At 41.0% G+C, this 19,683-nt stretch overlaps 1 protein-coding gene across 2 annotated transcripts in view; it reads left to right on the top strand.

Moving 5' to 3' along the window:
- The window catches only part of UVSSA (UV stimulated scaffold protein A), a 98,746-nt gene that overhangs the window by 12,724 nt on the left and 66,339 nt on the right, over positions 1 to 19,683 (top strand). For both annotated transcript variants that reach the window (XM_039540725.1, XM_039540726.1), the window contains 3 exons: positions 918 to 1,355; positions 2,498 to 2,607; positions 3,513 to 3,641. In XM_039540725.1, the coding sequence (XP_039396659.1) occupies positions 918 to 1,355; positions 2,498 to 2,607; positions 3,513 to 3,641 (677 nt within the window). The remainder of the gene's footprint in view (positions 1 to 917; positions 1,356 to 2,497; positions 2,608 to 3,512; positions 3,642 to 19,683) is intronic.

The following is a 19,683-nucleotide window of genomic DNA, read 5'->3' as shown; positions in this document are numbered from 1 at the left end:
AGTCCAATTGAAATCAATGGCTGTATTCACATACTTAAAGTTAGACATGTGATTTAAGTATCCTCTGAATCAGGGCATCAAAGAGGTGTCATGTAGAGTATTTGTGTTCTAAAAGGCTTTGCTAAATACCACTGTAGGAATCCTGTACATGGTATAGGAGGTCCAGCAAAAGTTCCATGGATATCTGTGCATACTGGAAAGCTGTTTCTTTAAGCAAAGATTTTGTAGCAAACTAATTTTAAAAAACTCAAGAATGAGGGGGGGAGGTGTGTGTGGAGACTCTTACCGTACAGTTTTTAAGTGTTGGCTTCACTTACAAATACTTTTTGCTGGTGCACTGTGAATATTTGTGTGGCTGTGCGCTATAAACAGTTGTGTGGATGTGGAATTTAAAACTGTGTCTTAAGTTTCCTTAAGGCATTTTCAGCTGAAATGTGTCTGGGTTGTTACTCATAGATGCATCAGTAACCAGCTGTAACAGCATAACTTCCAGGACTGTAGGATTCTTACCCAGTGACATTGCTGAGAATAACCTTACCAATCCATCTGCTCTACTTCATATTTTGTAAAACAACTAAAAGGCCATCTTTGATAAGTGCTCTGAGATTTTCAGATTTTCGGGGGATAGGAAAGAGAGTTGTTTCTATTTTGTACGTCTTGAGACCAGAGAATAATATCAGTTTGATGTGGGGGGCAGGGCATTTGGAGGGGAGGAAGGCAGGCGTGAGGACCCATGTGCATAGGAATATGTTCCTGATTTAAAGATAAATGAATTGCCCCTTTGGCAGGTATACTTACATTGTAAGCATTGTACTGCCTCCTCATAGTGAGGAATGGGAAAGAGTTTGTTCCACTTCTGAGCTGTAGACATTTTGTATCGCACGTAGCAATATTCTAAAACAATTATCTCCTGACAGAAATGTCCCAGGAAATCCAAGACACACTGACAGAGATGGAGAATTGTTTCCGGCTTTTGATGCCAGATCCATTTGACTTCACTGTGAATGATGCAGAGTTAGACCCTGTCACAGAGAGGACTGCTAATGAGGACAAACCTACTTCCTCCTTATCCATGCAGATAGCAGATTGCCAGCCATCTTTGCTTGGACACATGGATGACGAACAGCCTTGTTGCAGCAAGGACCTTCCTTCTGTTTCCCCATGTCTAATAGTTGGTAGAAACAGGGACCTGAACGAAGAGTTGGGGCTGCCTGAGCAAAAGGAAATAGAGAGAGGGGAACGTTCAGAAGCTGAAATAATTGCTGCTGCCTCCAATGACGATGACTATGAAACCTTCGTTAGGAACCATGGGCTTGGTTCTCATAAATACACTCTCAACCTTGAAATTTCCACAGGTACCTAGTACTGTACCTCACAAACAGCTTGAGAATGTTCTGTATCTGAAGTTAAGCCGTTAACTACAAAACTTAATATTTTATATTTCAGCCCTCTCTAGCAGATCCCCTGCTATGTCTGGCCACTCATCTTGTAACCATCTTTCAATGCAGATTTACTAATGACGTAATTTACAGATTTTACTAATCAACCGTTGGTTAAGATTTAGTATATGGCATTGTTAATGTATTACAACACCTAGAATAAGACAGATTTCCTGTCCTGAATTGCTTGCATTCTGTTTGCACGATATATGTAACTTTATTTGGAGGTGGAGAGGAAGGCTGTGCTTCAATGCTTTCAACACTTACCTCTTTAAAATTACTGACCTCAGTCATGACCCTACAATAATATGCTTGAGTTATAGTGGGGAAACATTTTTTTAATAGGCAATCAAACTCTCAACACTTTGTAAAGACTTATCATAAAATAGTGAATCGAATGCTGGTAGCAAGGATTTTAAAATATGATTCTTAATATCATTTCAAGAGGTTGAGTTATTTGTAGAAAAACCAGGCTTGATTTTTAAGGAGTCTGGTGCCTTACAGTTAACTGTACATGTGCATACAGTTAACTACAATTTCACATGTAAATGGCTAGTAAGATATATAACTGGCCATTTCTGCATACAGCTCTAGGAACTGTGAAAGCTTAACGGGCAGTTGCATATTTTGCACAGGTAACTGCATTCCTGACGTTTTGAAAATCAGGCTCCTAGAGTTGTTGTTTGGGGTAGGGGCCAACTTTTCATTATGTGTGTGCTGTACTTAGCACAGTAGGGTTCAGATCCCTGATTGGAACCTCTAGTCACTGTTGCATTACAATTATATCCTTGATTCATATGGTAATACCTAAGCTGTGTTGGTTTAGCATCAATTTTTCAGAGTTATGCAGCATAATGAAAGCATTTTCCCTTCTTTCTCTTTGGTCTTTGAGTTAAGTATTTTTAGCTTTAACGCTGAACATAGTAATCTTGTGACTCATCTCTGAAGAGATCAATTGTTAGAATTTCATGTTGTGCCATCTCCACTTATTTATTGTAGGTTCTTATTGAAGATGCTAAAGACATTATGCTTGTGTATTTTTCCTCCCTTTTCAACAGATGTGAATGTGCGTGAGAATGAAGACAATACTGCCATAATAAACAATATCATAGATGCGCACAAACTCATCAGAAATAAATTCTTGCCATCTGTGCAGTCTTGGATTCAGGTGAGATGACTTCTGCCAAGAAAAATAAAAAAACCCTCTTTCCCCTCTTTTGCTTGCTTTCAGCCTGTCTTCCATAAAATGCCAACACTCATTATGAAACCACGTAATATGGGGACCCACATAAAGACCATCTTGCCAAAAGTTACAAAAGCCTAAAGATGGTGTGGCTGCACCAAACTCAGCGTCTGGGTGCAAACTAAAGGCTCATGCACTTATGTGTTGAATCTTTGGTCTGTACGTATGGCAAAAACAACAACAAGCAATAAAAGTGCGTGAGGGTAAAGTCTGAAGAAAACTAAACAAAGCAAATTAAACTGAGAAAAAAATAATTGTTATAAATATGTCAGGTGGGGAGGGTGGTAATAATTGGCTAAATATAAATCTGAGTTAGGAACTGTCAGTGTTGCATCACTTATATTTGAGTGCATTCAACATTGCTTAAGCTACCTAGCACAGTGCACAAGCTTTTCATTTTTGGAGATGTCAGTTTAAATGTGGCCTATATGGTAGGTTTAAAGTGAAAATGAATACGTCTTTATGAGATAAGTCGACATTAGAAAATCACTTATTCATTCAGCACAATTGGTAGTCTCTGCTCAAGTGTCCATTTCAGGGGATCGCAATTTTGTATGGTGAGGTGCGCTCACAGAGGAAAACTTATACTGCATCTGCCTACTCCTTGGTTGACTCTAGCTGCGGCTATCAGCTCTTACTCCCCCAGTTAAAAAAAAGGTTTTTGAAAGAAGTGCAGGTAAAAGGAGAGAATTGGGATCACCGGTGATTGCTTATTATAGTAGCAAACTGCTTTATTGCATGTCATGTTACAAATGGACGAAAACCAAGAATTTTTTTCTTGGGGATGTGTGTAGCAGAAATAATAAGAATGTATGTCTCTTGCTTTGTAGTTGTTCACCAGAGCAGGAATAAATGATGATTGTCTAAGATGTGCCATTGATTTTAAGAATAAATTAGAGACTGCTATGGAGAAACATAAGGAAATGAACATTGACTATAAAGAGAGGAAAAGAAAAGTGGTGAGTGTTTTAAATTAAACATTTTTTTGAGTAGACTATCAAACACTTGACTTGCACACAGAAAAATATAATGCTGTCTAAACATTTTCTTGTAGGCCCTAATTCTCGCAAACACTTAAGCATGTGCTTAACTCTATATATTTAAGTAATCCATTTGACTTCAATATGACTACTTCATGAGCCAAGTTAAGCACATGTATAAATGTTTGCAGAGTCGGGACCTTCATTATTAGATAGGACATTAACACTGGATGTCTTAGTATTTTTTATACAATGAGGTAGTTAAATTTTAGAATTCTCTTTAGTCCCAGTTTCTTCATGTACAGTTTGTATTCTGACCTTTGTTCTTTTCTGTATTGGCATTTAGTGTTAATAAAGGAAGGCATACATATTGTTATTACCATTTTATTATTTTGAAACATGCAAAGCTATGCCAGCACCTCACTAGTGAGAAAAAAAGACGTGGTCTCTGATTTACAGTGCTTACAGTCTACAGAGGTTGGGTAACAGACTTGGAAGCCTCTCATAATAATTAACTATCACATGGTGCTTTAGTGCTTAGTGTTTCACAAATGTTTACTCCCAGTGAAAATTTTGTGAGATGAGTAAGTTTTAATATCCTCATTTTACTATGCCACAGAAGAAGTCATTTAGAACAAACTACTATTTTATTGTGTGAGGAAACTGAGGCAGAGAGATTAGATGATTTGTCCAAGGCCACAGAAGAAGTCAGTGACCCCTATCTATACATCTAAAACAACAGAGTTTACTAAGAATTTTTAAACTTGTCTGTGGTCAAATAGTGCTTATTAGGTATAAATGGCCAACCTATGTTTTTAAAAAACTAATGATTTTAGGTCAGAGTGTCGAGGAGTAAAACATGGCTTTTAACTGGGTTATAACACGGTTTATATCTGTCATGGCAGGCTAGCCTAAATTGTTAGTCTGATTCAGCCACAGTGAAGTTCATCAACTGTTGTTAAACTCTGTTTGGCTGTATAGACAAGGCCAGATTGGGATTTTTGAATTTCCTGATCCCAGCACATCTCCCTGGGACAGAAGGGTCCTGGCTATGTATACTACTCCAGCTACAAACGCCAACACTAAATGAAAGGTAATATTTCAGAAGACTCTCTTGCCACTGCTTTCCCTTCAATGGGATGGCACATAACCAGCTATGGAGGAATCAGCACAGTTGCTGCAATCCCTGTTGTCTTTTTTATGGGAAAGGCTGCACATGCTGGCCCTCTGCCCAGAATATTGGTTACTGCCTTTTTGGTAAGATTTGAAAGACATTCAAGCCTTCGTTCTATGAGTAGTGGAAAATAGTGCTGTTACCATTCTTGTTCACCATTGTTTGATGTCAGATTCAAACCTTGTAGAGCATACAGCTAGGAAAAGGGAAATATTTATAGGTTCACTTATTTTGAACACAGTATTTGGCAACTTAACAGAATTTGAGGCGTGGAACCTGTTAAGAGATGTTGGAAAATAAATGAATAGTAATTCTTCCATTTTTTTCATGGCAAAATGCCCAAACTTGTTCTTAACTAGTGCTGAGCTGCTTAAATTTAAGCTGTGAATGAGGAGCATAATGAGCTGCAGAAGCATTTTCAAAAAAAGCCTTTGGTTTCTCTACATGTGGTGGATTATTTAGTTGAAATTTACTTTTAGACGGAAATTGACAACATTTAAAAAAAAAAAAGAAGTAAAAATCCAAGTCCAATGATCCAGCAAGCAGCAAGGCCTATCAAACAAAGAATGTTGTGCCCTGATCCTGCTAGGACTTACGCCTATACTTAACTTCATACACTTTGGGTACTTCCTTTAGCACTACTCAAGGTCATGAACATTAGCCCATGTGTAAATCTTTGTAAAGTTGGAGCCTTAGTTCTTACTATAACAAAGTCTTGCTGTCTTTCGGTGGTGTCCTCTGTATGCCTGGAGATAAGAGAAATGTACTGATATCCTGATCGCTGAGCATCACTGCAAAGATCAGAACATCAGCAGATTTTACATATAACTGCTAGCACACTGAGTCAGCAGAATGGCACAGCAGGGAGTGTAGATATGCACCATGTGCAGAAATAAGAGGGAGGGAAGACCATGCAAGAACTGGAGAGAAGAAATGAACCAAGTAGGATGGTTATTGTGGAAAAGATCACTTGTAAGTTTCTGTCTGCTGTAGATCTGACATAAGCTGTATGTTGTGACAATTGATATCAAGTCATTGTTATGTACCAGGGAGCAATTGCAATCTGCAAAGTAAATTGTGCTAGATGAAGATTATCACACTAGGTACAGGAGAATTGTTTGCATATCTGCTCATCTCCTTCAGTGTTGTCAAGACTCCCTATTAAAGTCATGTCTGTATCTTTCAGGGAGAGCATATTTTATTTTAGTGGCAACACCAAAGTGGCAAAATGTAAAACAGAAGGTTAGGGACTTACAAAATTTGCATCCATGACTGCTGCAGTGGCAACATCGGAGGATTAGCACTATTTTTATGCAGTTACTCTATTCTTTAATAGACCAGCAAGAATGGAGGCTCTATCGAGCATTGCAGCCTGGATCCTCAGATCAAAATGGGTTTGTAGTCTTAGCTATCCACGCTTTTGCATAAAAGATGAGAGCAGTCACTCATACTTCTGCTCTTGGAAGGAATTTACGAGTATCCCTTTGCTAGGGATATAGGTGTACTTTGCTAGTTCTATGGTCAAGATGTTAATGGAATTGATCCTTAACTGTTTGAATAAGGGACTCGGTACTAGCCTTTCTGATTCTTTGAAGAATTATCTTTTTAAATATTTTTTCTACTCTTGGTGAACATAGCATCTAGAGTAGTAGTTATCAGCCTTTATATATTTTGTGTGGTATCTCCAGTGTTGCAAACTCTTGTGATTTTTATCTTGAATCTAATGATACTTAGTGTTTTTTCTTAAAGCCCCACCTCCCGGAGGCAAGTGATTACTTAAGTAATCTCAGCTTTCATTTTTTTAGGCAAGTTTTTAGTCCTCCTGGTTGCAAGTCAAAAAATGCATCCTAAAGGCTCAGAACCCAGAAGGCAAATAAAAAGAATCCAATGTTTATTATTTTTAGATCTCACACTTTTTAAAGCTAATTTCATGATTTGTTGGGCCCTGCCTTGTCATTTTTGAAAGTGTGGGGTAGCACTATTGTATCTTCCTTGCAATCACTGGGCATCTCTGCTTTCTCCCTGCTATCCCCTTGAACCAGACCACAGTTGCCACCCTTTTGTTTTTTCAGTTCTTTCTCATATATAGGACCCTACCATATTCATGGCCATGGAAAATGTGTCACGGACTGTGAAATCTGAGCTTCCCTCATGAAATCTGGTCTTTTGTGTGCTTTTACCCTATACTGCACAGATTTCATGGGGGAGACCAGCATTTCTGAAATTGGGGGTCCTGTCCCAAAAGGAAGTTGTAGTGGGAGTTGCAAGTTTATTTTGTGCTGCTTTCAGAGCTGGGCGGCCCAAGAGCGGTGGCTGTTGGCCAGACACCCAGCTCTGAAGGCAGCGCCCCGCCAGCAGCAGCACAGAAGTAAGGGTAGCAATACCATACTATGCCACCCTTACCTCTGCACTGCTTCTTTCAGAGCTGGGCAGCTGGAGAGTGGCAGCTGCTGACTGAGGGCCCAGGCAGCAATGCAGAAGTAAGGGTGGCAATACCATACCGTGCCATCCTTACTTCTGCGCTGCTGCTGATGGTGGCTCTACCATTAGAGCTGGGCTCCTGGTCAGCAGCCACTGCTCTCCAGTTGCCCAGCGCTGAAGCAGTGCCGCTGCCAGCAGCAGTGCAGAAGTAAGGGTAGCAGTACTGCAACCCCCCCTACAATAACCTTGTGACCACTCCACAACTCCTTTTTGGGTCAGGATCCCTATAATTACAACACTGTGAAATTTCAGATTTAAATATCTGAAATCATTAACATTACGATTTTTAAAATCCTATGACCATGAAATTGACCAAAATTGACCGTGAATTTGGTAGGGCCCTACTCATATATACATATGCCATCTCTGATCTTTCTGTTTTTCATCTGTTTTCCTATTTGCTTTCTGCTCCCTGCCTCCCTCCTACCTCAAGTCGTCATGCAGTTTCATACTGCTCAGGGTGAGTGTATGAGACAATGTGGTGACATTTTTTTAAGCTCTGTAGCAGGTAACCTGGCAAGAGAGGGTTGGGAAAGTTCTTTAAGTGCTGATCCCTATGGTTATAGTTATTTGCACAAATTTACCTTCTGCCCCTACCTTCAGCTAGCGCTATGGGAGGAGAAGGAAAAGAACTACAAATGTTGCCTGTATCCTTTGACTGTCCAGAGCCAACCGTCCGCCCCCCTTGGTGTTGCCTTTATAAATATTATTGCATTAGCCATATATCCTGGCTGTCCAGATTCAAGCTCCTCTGGCAGACATTAAATAGCCATCGCCACATTTCTCATTCTGAAAGAATGTCTATTGTTTAAATTTGGGGTTGAAGGAGGGGCAGCCTGACCACATTGGTCAAGGATAACCAAACACAAGGATTACTATTGGTACTCTTCTGTTAGTGAAAGTCCTTGTGTGCTTACACCATAGTTAAATTCATATCATCAGCGATTATTCTGGGACTGAGTTAGATGTTTACATTCCTTAAGAAGAGTGTCAGATTTTGAAAGTATATATGAGAGTTTAAAAGCACTCTGTGTGAGAATCTAAACTATGATTGAAATGAGGGAGGGGGTAAGCGGAAAGCCCTTGCATGACGGGACATGTTGCATTATAGTCTCTCTTTTTATTAAGACTGTTCAGAATAATCTCAGTGCCCAGTAGAGGGAGTGCATACTGCATGCTGGACATTTTCTTTTGCTTTTTCTTTATCTAGAGCAGGTCATGTCTTAGTGTGTACATGTTTTCTTGTAAACTTATTACAGCAGTACTATGTCAGACCTACTGTAATAAGTTAGTTCTCTGCTCTATTTAGGTGAATTATTGTAGTGTCACAGTTCTAGTTATTGGCTGAGATTGGTATTTATAATAGAAACACCTATTTTTAGAGGTTTAATGCTGTTTTAAGCATAAATTGCTTATGGCTGGAACTTTGCTAAAATATTTCCAAATGTAATAATTTGTTTTTATTTTTATCTTGTTGGCATGCATGTCTTTTGTTCCTTTATTTATTTTAAAACAGATGTTTGGATTTTTCAAGATATTTTTTCTTAAAATGCCAGATTTTGCAGATGTTTATACCTGAATTGCTTTGCGTTTTTAAAAGTTATAAAAGAAAAATCCATGTATTGCATCTTAAAAATCATGCACAAGTATGATGCACATCTACAGCATTTCCATAGCGACTAATGATAAGACTTAACACTTTAATAACATCTCTATTGAACAGCATAGCATGTTCTGATGACTTCTTAATCTTTTTCACATGTATCTATAATAACCAATAAATTATATTTAAAAATGTAAGAAATGTACATATGTCAAACTAGACTAAAATGAGTGTTTGAAACAAGAGCCAGGAAATTTGCCGTTACTCTACCTCCATTATGTATGCCCTGCAGGCCAAAACATTTTTCTTCTGCATCCCCTCGTGTGTATTTTTTTAGTTTAGAGTTTAATTTAAAACTGTGTTTTTGCTTGTCTTAAAATGTCTTCCTAAAACGGATTAAGCAGTTGTTTGTGCTGTTATGATTTTTACCCTGAAATATTTGACTGGACTATGATTTTTTTTGTGAAAGAGGGAACACAACTGCATGTGGTTTGTTTACGATATGTTGTGGTGGAGCCTGCAATAAGGGGAAGAGGGAACTATTGATGCTCAACCACTTAAAAATAACAGATGACCAAGTCGTTTAGAATGCACTAATATTAATAGACTGGCTGTGTTTTAATGCAGCAGAATAATGTAGATTAGAATGGCAGAGAGAATTTGGTAAAACCATACAATTGGCAAGCTTTTGGGATGATTTGAGTTTGCTGCAATGAAATTGGATAGGTGGAGTTATGCCAAAAGTCTTCTAATTGCTTGTTAAAGACTGAACACCCTTACCTCCCATGAGGTTGTGTTCAGCAATTCTAGAACATGTGTTTAACCAGTCTAAATGCTTTTTAGTTGTTTCTTTAAGACATTGTTCCTCAAATAATCTTACTTTTGAATAAAGTTCTAACTCTTCAGTAATTTCTACTGTTTGTATGTGGGTTGGGGATTACTATATTGTAGATTTCACCATAACTCTTTATTGCAGTGTAGGTGAGATAGAATCATAGAAATGCGGGGCTGGCCGGGACTTTGAGAAGCAACCTAGTCTATCCTCCTATGCTGAGGAAGGATCAAGTATACTTAGACCATCCATGACAGGTGTTTTTCTAACCTGTTCATAAAAACCTCCAAAGATGGGGATCCCACAATCTTCCTTGGTAACCTATTCCAGTACTTAACGATCTTTACAGTTAGAAAATTTTTCCTAATATGTAACCTAATCTTCCTTGCTGCAGGTTGAGCTGATTACTTCTTGTCCTACTTGCACTGGATGTGTAGAACAGCTAATCACTGTCCTTTTCATAACACCCCTTAACAGAAGACCCACTCAGTTGTCTTTTCTTCATGCCCAGTTCTTCTTTGAGTGATTGCACATATCCATTCCAGTGTTGGCATGTGTGTGTACCAGTACACAGTTGTGCCACCCTGAATGGTACCGCTAAGGAGACAAACTCTGACAAGTGCCCTCTGGTGCCTCACACACAGCACGTAGGTGTAACAGGTGCAGTTGCCCCCAACCGTACTCAGCCCCTTCCTACTGCCTGTGACTATTGGGTAAATAGTGGCCATTGTAGTCTGTATAGTTAGTGTAGTTTAGTATTTAGTTAGTATAGTGTAAAAAAAAAAAGTGTGTGCATCTGGCATCCAGCCTTGGTACTGGCCCTAATACCGGAGATATGCCACATTCTCTGGGTTTCAAGCCCTTCCACTCTTGTGGAAGGCAATGCCTAACAGTGACCCTCACCCCGGCTGCCTTAAGTGCTTGGAGGATGCTTTAATGAGTGTTAAATTAGTATTTGTAAGGGCTTTAAGCCCAGTTCCAAAAAAAAAAAAAAATCCAGGACAGCCAGATTGAAATATCTGCTGCTGGAGTCAGTGCTGTGTCCTCCATCTGAACCATCTACCTTGGTCCAGGTTGCGAGCACTACCAGCATTACCAGTACTGAGAGGTAGATCAGCATCACTGGTACTAAAGAAGAGGCACTGTAAATCAGACTCGGTACCAGGACCATCAGAGGAAGCAAAGAGGTCGAGCTCATCAAAGGGCTCAGGTGGAAGCTCAAAGAGGAGGCACTCTTCAGAGCACACCTCTAGGCAGAGGAGTTCAGTGACTCCAGAGCCCACCACAGCTAGTATCAACGGGCCTCCTGAAGTACCATCTTCGGGATCACCTTGCGTCCCGGTACCACAGAGTGCTTTCCCAGTACTATCTATGCCTGAAACATATGAGGCTGCAAAAGAATTGTTGAACCTCTGGGTACCACCGTCACTGGCAGTTCAGGAGTCTTGCTTGGCACTGGTGCCCAAGATATCTACTTTAGCGGCTTCACCTCCGCACCAGGCAGGTCCATCTGATTGGACTATCATGATACCATTTAAGAAGGTACCGTCTAGGGCAAAGCCACAGATGATCTCTCTGGCTCAGAGTCTGACATTTCCTTCCTGGTACTGACCGGTATGGCCCCACCATGGTCGCAAGAAGAGGATTCTTCATCAAACTCTGAAGTGAAATCCTGTGTCCCCCAGCCAAGCTGATTGCACCACCAGGAATATACCATCTGCCTGCCTGGTTTTAGCCTCCGTATCAACAAGGGGCTTACTGAAAGGACTCTTAGGCCATGCACAATTGTGGACCAGGGCTTTACCAGTGGCCCATTTGAAACATATGAGGTTCCCCTCTTAATCGAGAGCATCCCCACATCCATGTCAGCTGACTTAATCTACTGGTTGTCAGGAGCATTGACACTGCAAACACCCTTGCATTGGTACTGAGCCCATCACTGAAGATTCAGGACCCCTCTTAATTGTGGCAGAACCTATTTTCTGCCTTCTGATGATGAGATGCATCACAAGTTATTGAGGAGTTGGCTATGGCCCTAGACATCCACAAGCTGATGGTCATCTTGGCATCTATGGCCCAGGCTAGAATTCCTCTGCTTACTAATGATGCTATTTTGTAGCCTACCAAGATTCCTTTGGCAGACCCCTCTTCCCTGCCACTGACTGCAAAAAGAGTGGAGATGAGATACTATAGTCCCTCTCAGGGGTTCGAGTATTACTATAATCATCCCTCTTTGGGCTTCCTGTGTCAACAGCCACAGAGAGGTGGTGGTGGTAGAGTTTTACCACGCATCAACTCCAAAGAATAAAGAGATTGAGAACCTGGACTTATTTAGGAGGAAGCTTTGTTCCACAAGCAGGTTACAGCTTTGTATTGCAAACCAGCAAGTTTTGCTGGGGAACTATGACTTCACCCTGTGGGATACAGTTTCAGAGTTCAGAGACAAGCTCCCAGATGATGGGAAACTAGTGTTCTTTTTCCAGCCCAATGGCTGTAAGATTTTTAAAGGGTTTGGACAGATCTTTTTCTGCAGGTACAGAACTCTATTCCAGCCCGGGGCCTGAATCTAGTCTTAACAAAGCTGATAGGTCCTCCTCATTGAGCCTTTAGCAATATGCTGTTGCACCTGTCAATGAAGATGGCATTTTTAGTAGCCGTTACAACAGCCAGGAAAGTTGGGAAGTTGAGGACTCTCATATCAGATCCTCCTTATATGATTTCGATGTGGACAAAGTCTACCTTCGTCCTCATGCAAGTTTTCTTACGAAGGGGGTCTCCACTTTTCATGTTAACAAAGCAGTTTTCTTACCAACTTTCATCCCAAACCCTTGTGGTAATAAGGGGAGGAGATACTGCATGCTCTGGGTGTTAGAAGAGCTTTAGCATTTTATCTGGAATGAACTAAACTTTCAGGTCTTCATCTCCATTGTTTATTGTATTTACAGACAGAATGAAGGGCAGTCCTGCTTTCATGTAAAGGATTTAGTTAATGGATATCCAACTGTATTGGCCTGTCTTACCAGTTGGCTAACATGAATCTCTGGATACAGAGTGCTGGGCCATTAAACTAAGTTCGAAGTGACCTCTGCAGCTTTTCTGTCTAATGTTCCTATAATGAACATTTTCAAATCTGCAACCTAATCTTCACGTCACTCATTTGCCTCTCACTAACCTATCTCTCAACAATCTAGAGATTGATGGTAAATTTGGATGAGTAGCCCTCTAGTTGGGACTGCTTGTGAGTCACCTACAGTGGAACAGAGGTGTAATCACTTGAAGAAGAAAAGGTCACTAACCTTTCTGTAACAGTTGTTCTTTGAGATGTCTTCTACCTGTCGTCCTTTCCCTCTCTATTGGAGTCTTTAGGTAGGATGGAACTGAGTGGGCTGGAGGCAGCTCCACTCTTTATGCCTGGGCTCCATTCACAAGGCAACAGAGGGCATTTATTGCCATCCTGACAGGTACCACAAAGGAGAAAATCTCTCAGAACTGTGCACACTCCTACAGTGGAATGGATATGTGCAACACATCTTAAAGAACAGCAGTTACGGAAAGGTTAATAACAGTATCTTTTCTTAACTTTTCCTCATAGGTTTCTAAAACTTTTAATAATTTTTGTAGCTGTCATTTGGGCTAGCTCCAATTTATCCACATCTTTCTTAGACTGGATACTGTACCCCAGCTTCACCAGTGCTGAACAGAGAGGGACAGTTACCTCTCATGTCTTACACACATCATCCCTGTTAATACACCTCAGAATGATAGCCTTTTTTGAAACTGCATCATGTTGTTGGCTGTTATTCTATGTATGATCCACTAATAACTCCCACGTCCTTTTCTGCAGTACTACTGCTAGCCAGTTATTCCCTATTTTGTAGTTGTGCATTTGATTTTTTTCCTTCCTTCCTTCCTCCCCCCTCCCTCCCCTCCCTTCTAAACGCTGCAAGCCAGCTGATTGCTGCATTCGGGAGGCAGGAGAGAGAGGGGGGAGCCTGCACACCGAGTCCTCACTTCTCTCCCCTCCTTCCTGCCTCCAAAACGCCACAAGCCAGTTGATTGCCCTGGGCAGGAGGCAGGGGGAGGAAGGGGAAGGTGCTGATCCGCGGGGTCTGCCGGTGGGTGGGAGGCGCTGGGGGGGGGAGTTTAGGGAGTCTGCCAGCTGTGGAGAAAGCAGGCGGCCAAACAACATAAGAGTGGAGCATTGCGCAACTTTAAATGAGTATGTTCCCTAATTGATCGGCAATGTAACAACGAAACAACGTTAAGCGGGACGACTTTAAGTGAGGAGTTACTGTATTTATAGAACCTCTTCTTATTGCTTTTTCTTCCCTTGCCAGATGTAACTCATTTTGTGCCTTAGCCTTTCTGATTTTGTCCCAGTATCCTTGCTCTGTTCTTTTGTACGCATCCTTAGCAATTTGTACATGTTTTTCTCTTTTTGATTTTCAGGTAATTAAAGTACTCCTGATGGAGCCATATTGTTCTCTCAGTATTCTTCCTATTTTTCTTCTGTGTCAGGATAGTTTGCTGTTGTGCCTTCAATATTGGCTCTTTGAGAAATGCCAGCTCTCCTGAACTCCCTTTTTCCCCCCTTAGGTTTTCTTCCAATGGAACCCTACCTATCTGTACTTTCAATATGTTAAAATCTGCTTTTCTTTTCAAGTTCACTGCCCTTACACCATGTGTCAAGTGTGTTGGCGACTACCATTTGGAAACGTGTTCCCCCGATGTAGAAGAAATTAGTGTATATGATACAAAAATAACTGAGTGAAAAACTGATTGCTGCTTCCAATTTTCGTTTTGTGTGTTGTCTAGTTTGGCCTTACAGCAATGTAAAGTCTTATCTATGCTATAGTACTTTGGGGGCATACCCTGTACCATGGGAAAATAAAACGAAGTGCTTTATGCTAATCCCAGTAAAGCATCCACCCTATGTTGTTGGCATTATGCAGAAAAAGAATAGCCATAGTGAAGTATTTCCCATTTATGGCATCTTGTAGATGTCCCTGGACAAAAATGATAAGGGGTGGTGCTCTGGAGGACAAAAAATAATTTTGACAACTCTTTATGTCGACTAGACACTTCCACTCCTTATATACTGCAATGTCTTTAGCAAAGTGGACAACAGGACTTCTGCATCTCTCCAAAGGTATCAAACTGTTAAACCCTTTGTCATCTGGGAAAAGCCTTTTAAAATAGTGTATCTCCTCTGACAACATGACTTAACTCCTAGAACTGGAAGGGACCCCAAAGAGTCATCGAGTCCAGCCACCTGCCTTCACTAGCAGGACCAAGTACTGATTTTGCCTCAGATCCCTAAGTGGCCCCCTCAAGGACTGAACTCTCAACCCTGGGTTTAGCAGGCCAATGCTCAAACCACTGAGCTCTGATCCCTGTCTCATCAGCCACCCACACAATGCAATTTGGTGGATCTTTTTAATAGAGTGAAAAATAAAGTATGATTTTGCTCCCCACTTCTTTGGTATGCTATTGCTGTTATTTTAAATAAAGTTCTCCCTGAAAGGTAGGATCATAATGTCCATAAAATGTATTTACAGAGATCAGTATTGATAATTAGCTACATGCATATTTACAAAAATTAAAAAGAGAAAATTATGCAGGCTTTTAATATCAGTAAGAGAAGTTATGATTAAAAACTAATACTTCAAATACAGTATATATAGGAACACCAAAGTAAAATAAACAAAGAATCCTGTGGCACCTTATAGACTAACAGACGTATTGGAGCATGAGCTTTCGTAGGTGAATAAGGTGCCACAGGACTCTATAAGGTGCCACAGGACTCTTGGCTGCTTTTACAGATCCAGATTAACACGGCTACCCCTCTGATACAAAGTAAAATTGTTATTACACCTCTACCCCAATATAACACGAATTTGGATATAACGTGGTAAGGCAGCGCTCCGGGGGGGCAGGGCTGCGTGCTCTGGCGGATCAAAGCATGTTCGTTATAACGCAGTGTCACCTATAACGTGGTAAGAAATTTTTGGCTCCCGAGGACAGCGTTATATTGGGGTAGAGGTGTATTTAGAATTAAATATATGTTCCTAAGGCCCTGATTCAGGAAAGCCCTTAAGTACATGCTTAAGAGCTATTGACTTCAATAGGGTGCTTTCCTGAATTGGGATCTATAATAATAAATTTAGAATTCTTTTATCCCACCTCTTGAGAACTGGAAATACTATTTCTTTGCAGTCTCCACAGTCAGCCTCATCTATTCCACTCATCTTGGAGGGATGACTAAACCTTTGATCTGAACATTCAGGCCTTTGGTCCACTCACCAGATATGCCTGAAAGTTTACTTCCACTGCAGGCCAAGTGTCTTTGCAGAATGATATTTTTGTTCCTGTTAGGAAACTTTCTGTAATGTGCATCCCGAGTCTCAGCTTGCACCCATTGAAACAAACGACAAAGCTTCCGTTGACTTCAGTGGGCAGGTTCTGTGAGGTTTCCTTGCTAACTGGCACGTGGCTAGCCTTATATTTTTCTGAGACATGTCCATTAAACCTCTCAGACTCTGGTTTGTGGAACCACAAGTCCGTGTACATTTCCTGGTAAGGTGGCTTGATTCTTACAATTAAACACTAACAATAGAACATCAGCCCCAGTACTAATAATTTGACTATCTCATTTATTGGCATCCAAGAATAGATGATAGTAGTAACAAATGTAATGTTTGAAATATGTTAAAAATTGTAGTTACATATTTATGCATACATTGTGCAACAACCAAAGTAGCTTGTATTTAAGTTACTGATTATTTATAAACACAGACATACATTGTAGTATATGGTTATAAAAAGGTTTTAATGACATGAGTTTGGAACAGTCCAAGCATTAGGTAAGTAGAACCAAACAAGGGCTAGCAAGGCCGTTCAACACCACTAATCATTTTGTTTTATACCACGTTTTAGATAAGATATTAAAAAATTGGAGTCTTCTAAAAAGATGTCTGTGGGTAAGGTTTTTTTTTTCCTTTTTCTCAGTCTGCAGAGCTAAGTTTCCTCTGAATAACAAAGGAATGAGAATAAATATTAAAAACCTTATATCAAATTTTTAAAAAGACTTTGGGGCCTTGAAAATTAGGTCCAGTGTTGCTAAAACAAGAAGGGCTACTTAACCAGTGCTGTATGATACTGGAAAGCCTAGAAGCTTCTCCTTTGGGGACAAGTGGGTATTTTTAGTCCTGGTCAGCTTTGAGTTATCGGACCTAAAACAGCTGCATGGACTAGGAGTGAATATAGCCAGCCTTTAGGCCTCATACGACTGCAAATTTAAGTACCTGCTATTGTCTGATGCAGACTGAGGGGCAAAAATGAAAACGTTTTTGGAGCTGTTTAAAAATGGCAGCTGTTTGGAATGTTAGTGTAATCCAAACAAAAAATGACTGTAGAAAAGGCACCACCTTACTTCTTGATCTCTGTGTTTTGAGTCAGATCTGCTGACTGACTTTAGTGGCATTAGTTTTATTGCTTTTTACCAATGAGAAACATCTCAGGAACTGTACTATGGTGTGGGCATACAGTATTCAGAGCAGCGGGCTCCAAAAGATGCATGATTAGCTTGTTCTCTAGCTCTGCAAGGATTTCAGACTAATCACCTCCTCACTATACAAGGTTGCAAATGCTTCGTCTTAGAATGGAGGATACAGTGGAAACTGCAAGGAGGATTTCATGGTGTTTCCTCATATGATTATGCATTAGCTAGAAAGAATCCAGCCTGACTTTCAAATTCCAGGTCGAGTTTGCGTCTCTAACAAATTTAAAAAAAACCAACAACTTGTTAAACTGACCCCATCTACTTTGGAGTTATAGAGAAACATTAAGCGTAGAACAACACCATGCATCCTAAAGAGTCATTAGCTGGCAGAATTCAGATTTCATGGAAGTGAATTGTTTAGAGGGGCCAGAGTTGTTGTATTTGTTGGTGATAGTTAGCAAGGCTGGATTAACATATAGTTTTACTTTGTGAAGGCTCTCTGCAATTGACATGGCTAGATATGTTTTGGGTTTTTTCCAATGTAAGTGTAGAATGAAAAGCTTAAGGATAAAACATCTTGGAAAATACTGTATTGTTATAAGTGTGGGGGGGGGTGTGTGTGTGTGTGTGTGTGAGAGAGAGAGAGAGAGAGAGAGAGATGAGATGATGAGTTTGATATGTATTACACAAATCCTATTGTTGTAAATGAGAGCCTCCCTGTGCATCTAACAGCAGAATATGACCTATAATTTTTTGTTTTAGATTTACAAAATCAGTGTATACTGATTTCCCTACTGTTTAATTTGTGTATAATTTGACAATAGGAATTTTGTAGGGGATGAAACAGGTTACTGTTTTAGCTTTAATATTGCGAGGTACCTACTTAAAGTTAGCAGACTTTAAGTAGCTCTCTGGGTGGAAGGAAAGTGGTGTCTGGGTCTCCTGATTGTTTGTGCGGGCATCCCGGTCTCACAGCCCCAACCATCGCTATCCCTGGTCTCAGAAACATCAGCGCTGGGCTGGGGCACTCACTTGGGGCCCCTCAAAACTCAAGGCCTTTGGACCCTGGAAGAGCTCTCTCTTCACATCAATGTCAGAGAACTCAGTGCAGTCTGCCTGGCTTGTCAGGTGTTCCTGACCCCTGTTGCAGGCAAAAATCTATTGATCCTCACAAACAACATAGCGGCCATGTTCTATCTCAACAAGCAGCGAGGCGCTTGCTCTTTCCCCGTATGTCGGGATGGCGGTTTGATTGTGGGAGTTTTGCATAGCCCATTCAATTCACCTCAAAGCCTCCTACCTGCCATGAGCTCAAAATGAGTTGGTGGATCACCTCAGGAGATCCTTCTCTGATCACCATGAGTAGTCCTTTTGCCTGGACATTGTGAAGCTTATTTTCTGGCAGTGGGGAACTCCCCAGGTAGACCTGTTTGTCACCCTGCACAACAAGAAGTGCCACCAGTTTTGCTCCCTTTAAGGTCACAGGCCTGGGTCCCTCATGGACGCCTTCCTTGTCCCATGAACAGGTCACCTGTATTATGTGTTCCCTCCTACCCTGCTCATGCACAAGGTCCTGCTGAAGATCAAGTGGGACCAAGTGCAGGTCATCCTAATAGTTCTGGCATGTCCCACCAACATTGGTTCCCCACCTTGCTGGACCTCTCCATGGTGTCCCCGATCCTAGTCTCTCTACACCTAGACCTGATCTCTCAAGATCATGGTCATCTGCTCCACCCGACCCTCAGCTCCTTCCACCTGTGTGCCTGGAAGCTCAGTGGGTGAACTCCAGAGAACTAGCCTGCTCAAAGCAGGTCTCTGAGATCCTGTTAGGAAGAAGAAAGCCCTCCACCAGGGCCACATATCTTGCAAGATGGAAGCGGTTCTCCATCTGGTCATCCCAGCGGTGTGTCTTGCCTATGGGATCGTTGCTACCATTCATTCTACAGTACCTGCTGTACTTGAAACAGCAGGGTCTATCTATTTCATCAGTTAAAGTTCACCTGGCTTCCATATCGGTTTTTCATCCTTGGGTGGACAGCTCATCCATTTTTTTCAAATGATATATCTATCTATTTCCTTAAGGGACTAGAGAAGTTGTATCCAAGGAGTGAGAACCTGTCCTCCTGGGATCTCAGCCTGGTCTTATCAAGGCTTACAGCCCTCCGCCCCCACCCTCGTTCGAGCCGCTAGTAACATGCTCCCTGTTATACCTTAGTTGCCATTACTTTGCCATACTTCTAAGAAGGTGACCTTCTTAATTGCCATTACTTTGGCCCGAAGGGTCTTGAACATCCATGTCCTCACTTCGGAGCCGCCATACACCATGTTCTTTAAAGATAAGGTTCAGTTGCATCGTAACCTGGCTTTCCTTCCAAAGATGGTCTCCTAGTTTCATATAAATCAAGCTATCTTCCTACCAGTTTTCTGTCT

Source organism: Mauremys reevesii, linkage group 5, assembly GCF_016161935.1.
Source record: "Mauremys reevesii isolate NIE-2019 linkage group 5, ASM1616193v1, whole genome shotgun sequence".
Taxonomy (NCBI): domain Eukaryota; kingdom Metazoa; phylum Chordata; order Testudines; family Geoemydidae; genus Mauremys; species Mauremys reevesii.
Note: the sequence above shows the minus strand (reverse complement) of the source record. Positions and strands in the feature narration are given on the sequence as shown.